Source organism: Anomalospiza imberbis, chromosome 5 (genome assembly GCF_031753505.1).
Source record: "Anomalospiza imberbis isolate Cuckoo-Finch-1a 21T00152 chromosome 5, ASM3175350v1, whole genome shotgun sequence".
NCBI lineage: Eukaryota > Metazoa > Chordata > Aves > Passeriformes > Viduidae > Anomalospiza > Anomalospiza imberbis.
Window position 1 is genome coordinate 29354224 of NC_089685.1, and position 15974 is coordinate 29370197.

Consider the following 15974-nt stretch of genomic DNA (forward strand, 5'->3'; position numbering starts at 1 on the left):
TATGAGACACCAAAGGCTCTTTGAGGTGAAAAGCAAGTCCATAATAATCTTATTAATTATGAAACATCAAAACCCAAGATGTTTTAATTCATGTTCTAATTTTTGCAGTCCATGTGCTTCTAATTAGAATTGCTGAAATATATTCTCCTGGGAAGCATATAAGAAAAGTGAGTAACGTTTTAGTGGCAGCTTCCTCTTTTAGGGCATAACCTTAAATTCTCTTTTATTCTTGGATTACTTCAAATATCCTCCTTGGATTATCTTCATTGTAAATTAAGTTATAATCTTACCAGTTTCACAGCTGGGCCCAGTGAAGCCTTGTGGACAGGCGCACACATTGGAAGCAATACAGGCTCCTCCGTTCCTACACCCGTCTTTGCAAAATGCTGCAAAATGCAAAATCACAATGTATGGGTAAGAGAATCACACTCAGCAATCCCGCAGGTGGACACAGTCTGCCAGCAGGCTGGCACAGAACGCCGCCCGTGTGGCACAGAGTGCGGAGACTGCCTTCTCCAAAGGATAGAGGTCACAAAGAGATGGTTTATGGCCCCCTGCCTCACTGGCCAGATGGGCTGACAAGCTACAGAAGGAGATTAGAGTAAATCATCTGAAGACAACAGCTCCCATATGTGCTCCTTCGCATGCACTGGGAAGCAATGAAAGACAACATCCCTTGGAACAGACTCTTCCAAGGGCAGCGCTGGTCTGTTCTGCTGCCCAAATAAAGGCCTGAACATAATAGGCACAACTGAGTATTAAACTGTCTGGCTAGCTCAGTCCTTTATTAAGTAATTTTACAGAAACAATAAAAATACTAATTTTGTCTCAAGGGATTCTGAAGAACTTTGAAACTTTCAGCATTTACAGCTTAAAGGCAATCCTTGGGTTTGTTCTTTGGCATGCTGCGCTTACATATTTTGATGTAGTGTTCTCCAGGAGTGCATGCTTTCAAGAGCCACTCCTGTGGACCCAGAAATGCAACCAGCTCTGCTTGAAAACACAGTAGCTGTTAGCTGTGCTGATTGCACCTGCAATATGGAATTGGAAAGGCTCTGGCGGTGAGACTAGGCATCTGGAAGTTATAACAAACACAAAGAGTTGCTTCAGGGCACTAGTCTAGCCCTGCACTTGTAACCAGACAGAGATGCCAGGCTTTGGTTTGCAGCTACTGTGTGTAGAAGCACTACTGATGAGGTCTTATGGCTCACCTGAGAGAAAACTGTTACAGATTTGAGCTATCCAGCTCTCAGTGAGACACCAGCCTTGTGGTGTGAGACCATTGCCACTGAGACATCTAAGCTTCCCAATCCAGGAGTGCATGGTGCACAGGACTGCAGCTGGCAGCACAGTGCATGAAAAGCTGCCAAAGACATGGGGGCAAGAGTAGTATCCAGGTCTCTTTGAAGGACACTGGTATCCAAGCCAGGGCTGCAGAGAAGTGCACGTCTCAGATTTCAATAGGCACTCTTAGAGCCTTCTCCTGCAAACTGCCTTCTCAGTACTGAGGAGGGAGGGCGGGGATATACTTTTCTTTCACAGTGGGGCCAGGTACCCTCTGAATTGTCAGATCTTCAGTCAGAGCTCTTACTCAGAAGAGCTGAATACAGTGCTACAGGGTTATGCACCTTCTCTTTGACCCAAAGAATCTTTTAGTAGCTAACTCACCTCCAGCAGAAGAATTTGGGACTACTACCAAGCACAGCACAGGAGTGAGCTGGGTTCTTCTTAAAGAAGATGCTTTGGGTTTAAACCTCATCAGAATAAGACTTTCTTCTTATTCCCCAGAGAGCCCAGCACAAAAGGACATATTTGCTGACACGCCTCCCTCTACTCATGTGTTTGACTGGAAGTGAACCAGGCTGCCATGTTTTACAAAGAGCTTGTCTGTGGTATATATAGAAAAATTGCACTGTTAATCAGGTAATTGAATAACTAGTGCTAAGACCTTAATCAGACTTGACAATTAAAGAAATTCTGGGTTGCTTAGATTTGGCAATAGACATCAGCAGAAGGCATCTATGTGACATTACCAATGTTAACTCTGGACCCTTAGATTCTAACATCTAAGACATCAAGTGTACCAAGGCCCAACCTCAAGGAACACTGGGTATGATATTGCTGCATCTGTCCCACTTCCAACATCTGAGCACATTCCCCTACGGCTACACTACTTTTATTTTCAAGCACTCTCTATATCCTGTGGTCAGAGCTTGAGAAATTCCAAGGGTCTGGGCCCAGCTACCAAGTATAATTTCTTCTGATGTGAAATGCAACAGGAATAAAGGCAGCATTGTACCTCTGAGAAAGCATCTTTTTAAGACTAGAAATTTAAGTTCTAATATTTAGCAGTGAATCATAATGTTAGAAAACATGACACTGCCTCAGTTGTAGTGAAAGTTTTGTATGCCCATATCTACTGCTTTTCTCACGACAACAAGACATACCAAACAATTTTTAGATCATCCAAGTAAAATAGCAAGTCACCGACCACGGACAATGTAAATCTGACAATGTTTTCACAGACGTAAGTTTCTTGATAACTGTGGGCTTCCTTGAATGGTGTACCATATATAGAAACTGCTGACACAAAAAATGAAACATAACTACTTCAAATTTTAGAGTCTACTATCTATGTATGCATCATCTTCAAATTACTGCAAACTGCCAAATGCAAAGTCAGTGTGTATATGCCTGTGAAGGTCATATAGGTGAAGGACCCAAGTGCCTAGCATGGCATTTTGTCTGTCTTGTTCAAGGCAAACAACCAGCATTGCATCACCAATGACAGAGCATCTCATTCAGGTTTCCAGGAGCTTACCTTTGCAGATGGTACCATTTCCTGTGTAACCTGGCTTGCAGACACAGTTGTGCCCGCCCACGGTGTTGAAACAGAGCGCATTTTCATCACAGTTGTGCTGGTTCGTTACACATTCGTCATGCTCTGAAAAGGGAAGCAAGAATGGGATGGTCCTGAATTTTTAAAACCACAACAAAATAGGAGCTTTGTATAGATTTCCAGATTAAAAAGAGAGAAACACAGTACTATTTACTGACAATAGGGCTAGCTATGTGAACATTTAACCATGGGATAGCCAGGGTATCTATTTTTATCCCATACTAGTATGTGATAACTGCACTGCAGCAGAATTCCACTTCCATTAACAGGGGGCCACCATCATTACACTTTCTATGTGGGCTACAGTGTTCTCATAAACATTTGCCGAAGAGCTGGCTAGCATGCTGAAAAACCATATGCTATTTCTACTGTATAACTTATTTATGCAGGTCGATCTTATATGGGATTCTTCGAGTTTCCTTCAGAAAGCTGACTAATGGTGCGAGACGCACGCTCCAAACTGCAAACGGCACGGTTAGCAGAAGGCAGGTCTTCAAAGTGCAGCCCATGTTTTCTCTCCCCTCAGCCCATACAAAGCACTTTATTTAGATGAAATTACCCAGAAACAGAGGTCTGCCTGCTTTTTAAGGGGCTTCTAGCATGGCATGTCCTAGCACTGGAGTGTGATGGATGAGACTCCTCATTCTGGTGACTAGGACATATTATGAAATATCCCTTTTGGGAATAAATTAACAGTCTGGAGAGTGTAATTTTGTGTTGGCTTGCACTGCACTACTTAATCTGAAGAAAAAAGCATTGCTTAAGTATTTAGGTTACAGAATATTTTAATGTTTCAGTTTGCAATTTTTAAGAAATGGTAAATGGAATCTTAAAATAAGATGCCCTAAAGTGTAATTTCAAAATACATGAAAAGCTCTATTATTTTCAAAATGCAGCATCTCAGTCTGTAGGCGTCAAAATAAAATGCTTCCATCTTCTGGAAATACTCCTTGCATTTTTTGTTAAATCAACAGTATTCATCTATCCACATATAATTTCAGAGCCTGAAATTTAAATTTCAGGAAAACCAGCTGTTTGGGGAACATAAAGACATCTAATTTTAATCAGCACACATGGACTAACCTGCATGTGAAGTTTTCATAGCTATCATTCTGCCTAGGTTTTAGTGAATTTTATTAGTGCAGCTTAGACCAGTTCTGGCTATTTAACACAAGTCTTAAACCTGGAATCAGATGCTCTTTCTTCCCCCATTTTGAGGGGGAAGACTGCTCTGAATCTTCCTCTTTATAAATAACGACTGCACATATCCCACGGAGTTGTCAAGAAAATTAATTTCTTAACTTTTGCAAATCACTATGGAAATTTTCAATGTGCTATTTCAATAGTGGCCATAAACTGTAGGAGTAAAAAACTGGCAGAATGGCACATATCCAATCCATCAGTAGAGGAAAATTTTCCTCTAGAAATGGCAAGGACCTGTTGTTTAAATGGAGGAAACATTCACCTCAATATAACTAATAAATTCTGAATGCTACACAAGTTTAGTTTTATTTTTGTGGGTTTGCTGTTGTTGAGAGTTTATTTGTTTGGTTTTTAATAACATTAAACTAATATGCCTCTTCTAAACAAGGAATTGTGTCTCTTGTATCACCAGTCATGCTCTCTTCAACCCTTACTGGATGCAGCAGAGCACAGGCTGCAGGCCTCTGCCCTCCAGCATGAGATTTAATTACTTTGCTCTCAGCATGAATAACTAAAATTGCTATTGTTCACCAAATGATCCAGCCCCTCTAAAATCCACTTAACAATATTTGACTCTGACCTCCTAACATACGGAAATCTTTTAGGCTGGCTGAAACAGTATTTATGTGGAACCACTCCATAATAGAAAAATAAAGTAATGGTCATGCAAATTAGGTTAAAAATTATAATCTATATTGTAACAGTATCCTGGCTTTCTTATGTTAATATTATGATATTATTTAAATATGTTTTTTATTTAAATATTAATTATTAATTATTTTGTAATAACACACAAGCAGATAATAAGTATGGGAATGTGTGAAACTTATTCAGCAGGCCAAAATACCCTGCAAAGCCATTATCTTGGTGTCTCAGGAGAAGGAATACATCACACTGGTAAACTCAGCTTAAATAACTACATTTGACAAATTAAGTATCATGCTCAAAGAGGAAGCATAGTCATATATCTTACGCCTTAGGAATGCAGAAGCACCCCTGGCATGTACAGCAGCTCTTAACGAGGGAAGAGAGTATATTAGAGGGCAGCAGGTGATTGCAGACTGCCACAGCAGGAGGAAGGGCTCTATGTGTGTGGCTGGAGCAGCTTTGAAAGGCCACTAAGGTTTGCAGGAGCAGAGCCTTGAAAATCATTTACACAGATGTATGTCCTTCATATAAAGACATGACTGCCACATTTGAGCGTGCCTTCCTAACTTGCTTTTCTAGGGGGTAAGAAAAACTACTGAGTCTTTGAAGATGGATTTTTTTTTTCTCAAAGCATACAGTATCAATAAAATTAACTTTCCATCAGCTAAATAGCAGGACTTGGATGCAAAGGTAATATGCCTGGTATCCTACTCTACATAAGCTTTACGGTTTCTTACCCTCTTGTAAGAAAGTTCATGGAGTATGTTTCTGTACAAACTGTATTGAAACAGCCATCACTACTTCTTCTGTGGTTATCTGCTCAAACTTTAGGTCTATTTTTATTGAAATCACATATTACTGACTCATGAAAAATTCATGGTCTGATAAATGATTCCTGGATTGAAGTTTACATGTCATTTTTAGGAGGAAAATGTTTCAGAGAAATGTTTAGGAGAAAATCTGTGATTCAATTAAAGGAGATTTTTATACGATTGGAATACAAAAAAAATCAGAAAAAAATAGATCAGTGGGTTTTACAGTCCATCTAAATTTGTTTCTCTGTATCATCTGATCTTAGCTTCAAAAACACAATTAAAAACCATTTAAACACAGTGTTTCTTCATATTGCTTTCTCCAGTGACATCTAACAGAGCAGACAGCTTACACTGAGTGGCTCTTTTATGGACTGCTTACATGGTTAAACTACATCTGAAAAAATCCTGTACATAAACCATGTCACTACATCTACTCTTTCAGCACTTGGCATGCTATCCACACCAATTTAAAAAGACCACCAGAAACAGGTTTATCACTACTGATAACAAGACAGATTGTTCAGCTTTATTAAAACAGAAATACTTATTATTAATAAAAAGGGTGGTGCTCTGTTCATAATCCTTCATTAATTCATGCTTATCACTTTGGTTTCTTTTTTTATTCAAACACTTAAAAGAAAAAGGAGATAATTACAGAGCCTGAGTTGAGCAATCTTAAATACCAATTCAGAAACTGCAGAAGCAGACAGGACCATGCATTACAAAGACGCAAAAAAGAAATTTATTAAAGAATCATTAAAAGATAACCTGCAATATGGTTTTTAAGTTCAAAAAACAGTTTAAAAACATTATTTGCCTAATTTAGAAATGTTAAAATTTTATTTCTCAAGGCCATTTATTTCAAAAATCTTTAGAAATCATGTGACACATTTAATGAACATTCTATACTTATTTCACTGCACACTACAATGGAGATAGGAACAGGCTCAGGACAATAGTGTTACAGAGGCAAAGAAATAAATTTTTTTTTTTGCAGAGAAATTTTAATGATTTCCCAACCTGAACTTGCATAAACATCTTGTACAAAGACCAAAGGCACCAGTTAAAGTGAATTCTAAAGCTTTATTATCTAATATGTCTGAAATCCATTTTGCACGGTCCAGGACTCATGCTCAACAGTGCTAAAATTCATAACATCTCTGTCCTGTGAATCAAATGAAGTTTTAAATACTCTATTTATATTGACTAAACTACTCCTGGAATGAGATTTTTCTAAATACAGACAAAATTTTAACTCCAAAATTTGCTACAGTAATTTGCTACAACAATTTGCTACAAACAACAGTAAGTGCATACGAATGTCTCAGTAAATGTTTCTTAAGACACAGACAACTTAAAAAGGTAAAAATTATGTGATGATGCAATTGATTTACTTTTGCATATTTGTGTGCGAAAATACATGATATAGACACAAATATATATACACATGCATACAAATATATATATACATGTATGTATATATATGTGTATATATAGACACGATAGTATACATATGTGTATATATACACATACATATATACAGGCACATACAGTAAAGGTATTTCAGAATACTCCATGTAGCTTGTTTGAGAAAAACTTTACTTCAGAAGGGTATCTAGGGTGAACTTTGTGAAGGTATTGCACCCTACAGAGTGAGACTGGTGGCATAAACTGATCTGGACCTACAAGAAGCTGTGATGCATCTCAATGCAGTGACAGCTGGGGACCTGTCTTACCAAATTTGTTACCTGTGCAGGGATTGTTGCTGAACTTAGTAAAATTTAATGTGTTGTCCACAAGGTGTGGCACCTGCCTCCTCATTCGCACTATGCAACATCAGCCCCTATCCTTCCTGTATTTTATGATTTAAAATAAATGTCTATATAGAATTTCCCACATGCATACTGCAAGCCTTCCCAATATTTGCCTTGTGTATGCAAATTCTGCAAAGGTCTAAGAAAAAAAAAATCATAATCCAATCCAATAGCAAATAGGAATGACAACTGATTTGCATCCCTTACTTAGGGATGAAAAATATTATGCTGGCAGTTTTCATGAACCATCCACTAACAACATTGGAAAATAAGACCTGAGACCATCTTTAAGGTGCAGAAAAGGTTCCCAAAAATATAAATAGGATACATCCCTGCAATTGTAATCTTGTAACATGATCCAACAGACATTCATTGCGGAGTGAAGAACTTGTGAACCCAGATTAAATTAAAACAATTTAAATAAAGATAATATATTAGGTTTTTTTTCCCTTTTGATGTCTCTGCATTCAAAAATTGAAATTACTTTGGCCTTCTTTTTCCTTCCCATTGATTTGGTATAGAACTACAGAACCATGGTGACCAGTTAGCCATCTGATGTGGCAGTGACAACAGATAAAATTTACTTGAATTATCAATAGCCAACACACTTAAATGCCCACTTACAGTTCATCTTAATTACAAGGTTTTTTTCCCCACCTATAGTTCATGCACAAGACACAAATTAGTAGCAATTATATGTGTAATACGGAAGACTTATTCCATTAAGATCATTTGAGAAATGACAGATGGTTAATCTCTTTAAGACTTCATATTAACTCATTTAAACTCTAATTGGCAGAATTAATTTAAATTGCAGTATATGCACACTATTTTTAAAGAGCAAATGCTGTAAATTTATTGAACTATTTCCTGGAAAGTGTCCAAAGAAGGGCACTGAAACTGGTAAAGGGGCCAGAGAACAAGTCTTATGAGGAGTGTCTCAGGGAACTGGGATTGTTTAGCCTGAAAAAAAGGAGGCCCAGGAGGACCTTCTCCACAACCACCTGACAGAAGGTTGTACACAGGTGAGGGCTCAGTCTCATCTCCAAAGTAGCAGGCAACAGGACAAGAGAAATTTGCCTCAAGTTGTGCTTGGAGGTTTAGACTGGATACTAGAAAAATATTCTTCATTGTAAGGGCTGTCAAGCACTGGAACAGGCTGCCCTGTGAAGTGTTTGAGCAACCATCCATGGAGGCATTTAAAACACATGTATATGTGGCACTTAGGGACATAATTTAGTGGTGGACTTGGCAGTGCTGGGTTGGAATTGATGATCTTAAAGGACTTTTCCAACCTAAAAGAGTCTATGATTTTATATTTTCGATATATTTATGTTTAAAATTTTGATTAATATTCCCCAATTCCTTTTTTCTACATATATTTCTTAATTTAAATGTAAAATAGAACCTGTGTTTTAATTACTCATAGAGTTACCATCACACAGTTTATCCTTAGTTAGTGCTTGAGACATTAATCATTAATGACCACAAGCAGCTTCAGTTCAAAGCTGGGGATGCCAAAAGCCAGGTCTACAAGAGTTTGTTCCCTGCTAATCTTATTACTTGACTGATTTTTATCTTCATCTATTCCCATATATCCACACTGTTCTTGGTCCTCATTTTCTACTTTTTTCTTCAGTGCAGTCATAAATGATAATTTCTGTACAGCAGCTGCTTGCTCCCTCCCACAGCAGGATCAGGGAGAGAATCAGAAAGGCAAAAGCCATAAAAGTAATGGTTTGAGACAAGAAAGACAAGCTGATGGATAAAATACATATTTCGTGGCAGGCCTACCCTTATTTCCTCCATCTTCCTCTACAGCTCTTCATCAAATCTCTTCGACTTTGTTAAACCCACCCAAGATTCATCTTATATAAATGTGTTTTGTAATTTCCAATTTCATGGAATAATACATATTTTTACAAAATACACTAATCTCATGGAGGCTTCGATTGCAATATTAATCAGTGTTACTCCATGTAACATCCTGTAATTTTTATACTTTTCAACAAGTTAGGCAGAGTAAATATATTAAAAAATATTTTGCCTGACAACTAAAGTTAAAAAAGTTTTAATTTATCTCCATTTTCATTCAAGTCTGCCATTTTCTATATTCCTTCTTGAACAGAAAAGTTTAAGGGAAGGATTTTCTAAAACATTTAGCAGAGACTCAACTGTTTCCCCTAAAGGAACATCTGTAACTCCCACTGATTACAATGGCAGGATTGTAGCATAAATGCAAAATTATTTTGAAAATCCCACCTTAAGAGATTTCAGTCTAGACCTTGACAAGGACTTTGTCACCCACTTCCTCTCTGGCTTAATTCAAACTGATCTCTTAGTATGTTTTACCACTGACATTTTAAAATGAGGTTTCTATCTTTTAAAAGGTACATTGAGTACATTTTCTAGATTCTCTCCACAGATTAATCTCTTTTTATTCCTCTTTTTTTTTTGTTAATCTAGCCAGATGCACTATTTATTTCTAGGTATTCCTAGGTAAATCTTACTTAATTCCAACTTTTATTGTACACAAAACTTCCCAGACACTTATGATAAACTGATGCTTTCAGAATCTTCTATTATGTGGGTCAAAATGACGATAGCAAATTCTGCATCTCTAGTGAAGCTCCCTACTTTATTGCTAGTAGAACAGCCAGACTAGAGCTGCAAATACAATTTCTTCAGCCAACTGAAAAATGTTTATTTTAATTCTTCTAATTCCAACCCTTTTATTTACTGCTTCCTTACTAAAAGGCTCCATGTTATTACAAGTCTGCCACTAGCAACAGATACCCGTTGGATATTTGGCCTCCCTCCCACACATATTTCTGTTACACAAATAAAAGCTGTAAAGTAACCTGTCTGCTGTTGAGGCTGGTAACTTGCTGCCTGTTCTCATATTTCATTAGTAACAATTTAGAGATTACCCACATGACCATAAAAACACCTCTGAACACTTTCTCAGCACAAAGTTAACAGAAGGTGGATATGCACAAAGTGATAGAAGAAAGACGTTTCAGCAATCAAAACTGCCAGAGAACAGTAACGTTCTCAAAACTCTCTAGAAACAGCTGGTGCTGCTTCTATTGGTTTTGAATAGCATTGTGTCCAGGGTTTGTCAACACATTTCAGAGGCTCCTGGAAAATCAGTTATAACATCACAGAACCATTACCTAAGTCAGCACTTGTCTGGCAAAGAAAATGAGAGGCACCACAGTGGTGGATGAAATGCTGCTGTTGCTTTCATCCTGCTCTTGTCTGCAGGAATCTGGAGCAACTCACCTAACCATAAATGTTGGGAAACAAATGGGCTTTTTTTTCTTTCTTCTCATGCAGCAGAGAGATTCTTAACGCATGAAGTAGTTCCTCTCATTTCCCTGACAGTGCTGCAACTCAGACACTCAGATCGCTCACTGTATATCAAGGACAGCACTATTTTTGATAAGACAAGATGCTTGAGCTCTTTAGGGAGAGAAGGCCTTCTTTAAGTGTTGCTCACCTGATTTTGAAAAGAGTTCTCTACTCAAAAACAGGGATGAAGTTATACTTCAGTGATGGTAAGGTAAAGCAATATTGCTGCTTTTACCTTTGGTCAGCCTTGATGCCATCTCCAGTGACACACCCAATTTTCCCTAACATAAATCCCCCCTGATAGTTTACAGAGGTGCACCAAAACAGCACAGCAAATGTATGCTTCATGAAGAGTGCATGCCAGCTGCCTTCCCTAGACACAAAAGCACTTGGGGAGAATGGTACAGCCAGTCCTCACCACCATGCAGTATCAGGGAGGAGCTAACACACACAGCCAACCTTGAAAGCCATGAAGTGCTCCTGGTTGCTGCAGTTCAGATAGAGCCCTTGATGCCAGAAGATAACCTGCAGAGCTGCCTGAATTGACTCTAACAAAAAGCTGCACAGCACAGTAAAGGAGATGCAATGAAATTTGCTCCCACCTTCCTTCCCCCGCTGCTATAATGGTATGAAACTTGACATTGGCTAACTTGTTCCAATGGGTAGATTTTCCAGACCACACCGTGTTTTGTTGCCACAGTTCAATTGGTAGTGTCTATCAAACTTACAAATAATTACTTCTGTACTTACACACATCATAAAATCATTAAGGTTGGAATACCTATAGGATACTTATGTGTATTTTATATTGATAAATAAATATTTGCATAAGCACACCTTAGCAAACTGCACATATCTGAAAAATTCTGCCATCAAATTTGCTGCCTTGTTTAAGGACACTATGAATTGTTCTAACAAGAAAAACCACAGATATGAAGTCTACAGTTCAGGTCTCAAAAAGTCAAATTATGAATTTAGAATCAATGTAGTCAAGAAGAAAGTAAATTTTGACCAGATATTCCATTTTGCTACTATTACTATCATCTCAGAATGACTTCAACTCTGTAACCCTACTTCCTTCACAAGTCTGCTCCTTGGAAAAGTTAGGATTTAAGCAGAGTTGCTGTGAACAACTCTGGAGGACTTCAATCTAAGACAAAGCCTATCCTATGGAAGGTGTATTAAGGTAAACCCGGGGTATTCAAAGCAGACTGTAATATCTGTTCAGACTACCACCACCAACAACTTTATTTACTTATCAGGCATTCAAATGATGCAGACAGAATTTAAGTTCACCCAGTTTCACCTTCTGAAGGGTTAGGAACAAGGTAACAAACTTTTCTTTCCAAATATTTGCAACTCCAAAATTTTAAAAACACTTGAACAAATTAGAATAGATACTCTTAATGAGTGCTCACCTTTCTAGAAATCAATCTTATCTTGAGTAACACTGGCCATTTATCCCTGCTTTAGGCAGCGTGAAACCTTTAGTTTTGTTTCTTTAAATGCACTGTCAAAAGACTCTACTAAAGGTTTCCAAATCCTAAACATCAAAGTTAACACTGTGTGACAGCTGGTGTGTTCCAAACTCATCACATTTACTCGTCTGTAACAGGGTAAATGACACAATTACCTGCTGTAATTACTCTTGCTGACAATGTATTTTTCCTGGTGATTGGTCTGTGTGACTCAGAGCTGCTTATCTTTGTCAGTCCAGTCCAAATCTCCATATCCATGTGACTTGGACATTAATTTACAAAGTATTTACAAATTAGTTCAAATATCTGCCAAGACAGATATTTGAGATAGTATAAATTCATCTTTTATTGCATGATTAAACAGTCTACCACTCTAATATTATTTTGCATTAGAAAATAACTATGCATGATTAAATTCTGTGCCCCATTCAAAGTAAATTGGAAGGGAGACACAAATAGGTGAATATAATGAAGGAATAAAATCTGAATAAACAAGGACATTGATATTTTTTGAAAATGCTCATTCCTAAAGCAAAACATGAATTGAAAAAACAAAAGGATAAAACATTTATATATTTAACTCTAATTGCTTTTTGAGACAATTTTAAAGAGCAGCTAGAGAAGACAACAGTGATTTTTGATTTTGAGCAGTGTGAGTTACAGGCTACTCAAGCTAGCTCACTGCATGTGTTTTCTCTGGAATACCTTTTACTTTACAGATATGAAATATATACAATTCCTTGCACAATTTCTCCAAAGAATATATTTTAGAGGATGTGCAAAGACTGCAGCATGTAACAACAGAAAGAAGCAGATACTGTCTTTTTGAGATGATTTGGAAGCTTTTCAGAATGAAAAGATACTCCCACAAAAACTCCTGTGAACCATTTACTGAAGCAGCTTCCTATTTTATTGCTAAGCTTGTTGACAGAGTTCTTGGTCCTTGATAGAAACATTGATATATTCAAAGGTTTTTTTGTTATCTGATGAGGTTGGGGGGGTATGTCAATTTTTGCACAACTGATTACATGAACAGTAAAGGGCATGGTTTCAAGAAGGTAAATTGATTACTGTTCCTGAAATAATTCTGATTTTCAGTTTTCTAGTTCAGTCTTGAAGATGCCACAAACCCACTAGCATTTTCTTAAGTAAAAAAAAAAAAAAAACCACAAGACAGAACAGTTCTGTGAGTTTTGTGTATTGATAATGTCCTCAGGAAAAATATAAAGTATCTTTTATAGACACAGTACTTTCAGAAACATTACCTCACAAATGCAACTTCACTAACAAAAGTGAAATTTCACCCCAACCCCTTAGGATTATATTGTACAGCACCACAACACAGATAGCAATACTTCCCTTTGCATCAATGGGATTTTTTCAAGTTACTGATGATTTCACCTGTCTTCCTAGGAGCATTAGCAGATCACAACCCTAAGGATGGCCAACATATTATCTCAGTAGGTAGTATTTGCTCCTTCTTTTTGAGTGCTGTAGGGAGGTCTTGCCAAATACTCTGTTGCCTTTATTCATTTACATGAGCTGGCAAACACTGACAGAGCAAATACAGAAACTGAAACTAGTTTTAGACAAAATCAGAAGGGCAGTGGAAGTGAGAGTTTGAGTTGCACACTATGCATTCATGCATGACCAACCACAGCCTGGCTGTAGAATCATCAGCACATTTCAGTGTGAACCAGAAGTTACATGCAAAACTAAAAATATAAGCCACTCTTTGGGACTACACATAGGAACACAGACATTGGGTGAGTCAGTGAAGTGGATAAATCCAGTACGTTTACTTTGTGCATTTCAAGGTAGACTTCAGCATAATTCTGTGTGCAAAGAAGGACTAAGAAGGATGCAACTCCTGCTGTGGTCAAGGAGTCTCTACTACAAGAATGCAGTTTGGTATGGTGAAGTACAAGGTTTTGTAAGTCGATAATCATCAGTCCAAAAGACTGAAAAAAGGTAGCAATATTGATAGAGAACTATTGCAGAGACAAACTGTCAAAGAAGATGACATACTAAATTGCAATGACTGACAGTATAAAACAGGAGTTAAGGAAATAGTCTTCCATTATCATAAAGCAGATTAATCTCTCATAAACATTTCATGAAAAACAAAGAACACTTTTAAGTTGTTCGAGGAGTCGGTGATTATAAATGCCATGTGGCATGCAGTAGGAATCAAACTGCAAAGAATTAAAGGTTTCCATGCCCACAGATTGTCTGAACGGAAATAATTCAGAAATTCCTATCTATCAAAACAGGAATCTTCCATATTCATTCAAAGAAAAAACTTGCAACTATAATATTAAAAGAAAAGGGTTCTGAAGCCCTGGACAATATTAAAAAATATTATGTTTCCCCTTATCAGTGTTGGAAGGTAGCTTTCTTACCCTCTGTCTTTTCTAAAAACTGTGTTGTCTTAGATTAGAAATGTGTTTTGACACTAGAATTCCAAAAGACAGACATGCTATTCATATACTGCCAGCAGTATCCACTACCTTTAAACCCCAGCTAAATGGTATCATGGCTATAGACAACTTATTTTACTGTGAATGCGTAGAAAACCACTGACTTCAATACAGCATGATCACATAACCTTAAATAACTCCACTGTTCCTTTTTTAAAAACTGTCTTGCTTCATGCAGTAGCTCCAGTCTCTCACTGACCTTGGCTGGAGTCCCTCTGAGAACAGGCAACACTCTCCTGGCATGAAGGCAATCACCAGCTGGCTCAGACATGATAGATGTGAGCCATCCAACTTCCCTCGCTTCTGGCTTGCTCAGTGAGACAGCAGCAGATTCCCATCTCCTGAGCCAGAAAGATCCTTATAACTTCAAACAAACTGTCCTCAAGGTTGCCTACTGTGTTTCCTGATCTTTGCAGTCTGTCACAGCCTGTGATCCTCCACAGGAGGACAGGCCAGGGGAGGTCCAGCTGTGAAGGGATGTCACACTGCAATGAATCAAGGTCTTGGGTTGGATCTGCTAATCCTATCATAATGATTGCTTCAAACCTCTAAATAGACAACTGAGCTGGGTCCAGCTGAATTCTTGACCTCTTTTGATCAGAATGTGAGCTTAGATAAAGAGATATACATTAGGGTATATCAATTGCAAACTAAATGCAATCTCCTGCGTCAACGTCAGTAGAATTCTAACATAAAGAGTCAAAGTAATTACCTTAGGAATTAATAATTCATTTAGTGCTGCATGATTTGTCAGATTTTCTATTTTTATAATATACTGTGTTAATTTTCCTATACTCCTACACTTCTACTTTCCAATCATATTGTACTGACACAGCACATAACTGCATTGTGGAAGCTGATGAGGGATGCTGAGTGATTGAAAAGCTGTAGAGTGCTTCAGAACACCGAGGAAAAGGAGGTACACTGGATGTCTGTCCTAATGCTGTGATATAAATATCAAGCAACATCAATGCTTGGAAATATTGTAATTTCAATTTTTTACATTAAAAAAAACACTAAAAAAAAGGTTTTGCACTTTTCTTGAGTTAGTTGTAAGCAAAGTATATTCTCAAGCTGATATCTAGAACTCCTTTAATATATTGAAAAATTCCTCATTGCAAAAAGAATACAAAACATATTCCTTGTAAAACAAAATAATTAATTCTGATGTATGCTTCTACAGAAAGATAAATTTTAAACCGAATACAGAAATTGCAGAAATGCAAAATAGACTGCTTTTGATATAATACCTTTTGCCAGCCTTTGCTCCCAAGGTCAATAGG

At 37.5% G+C, this 15974-nt stretch overlaps 1 protein-coding gene across 2 annotated transcripts in view; it reads right to left on the reverse strand.

The window, feature by feature from the left end:
- Positions 1-15974, reverse strand: part of NELL2 (neural EGFL like 2) — a 135347-nt gene that overhangs the window by 35731 nt on the left and 83642 nt on the right. For both annotated transcript variants that reach the window (XM_068190045.1, XM_068190047.1), the window contains exons 14-15: positions 2822-2944; positions 291-386 (exon numbers count right to left, since the gene is read on the reverse strand). In XM_068190045.1, the coding sequence (XP_068046146.1) occupies positions 291-386; positions 2822-2944 (219 nt within the window). The remainder of the gene's footprint in view (positions 1-290; positions 387-2821; positions 2945-15974) is intronic.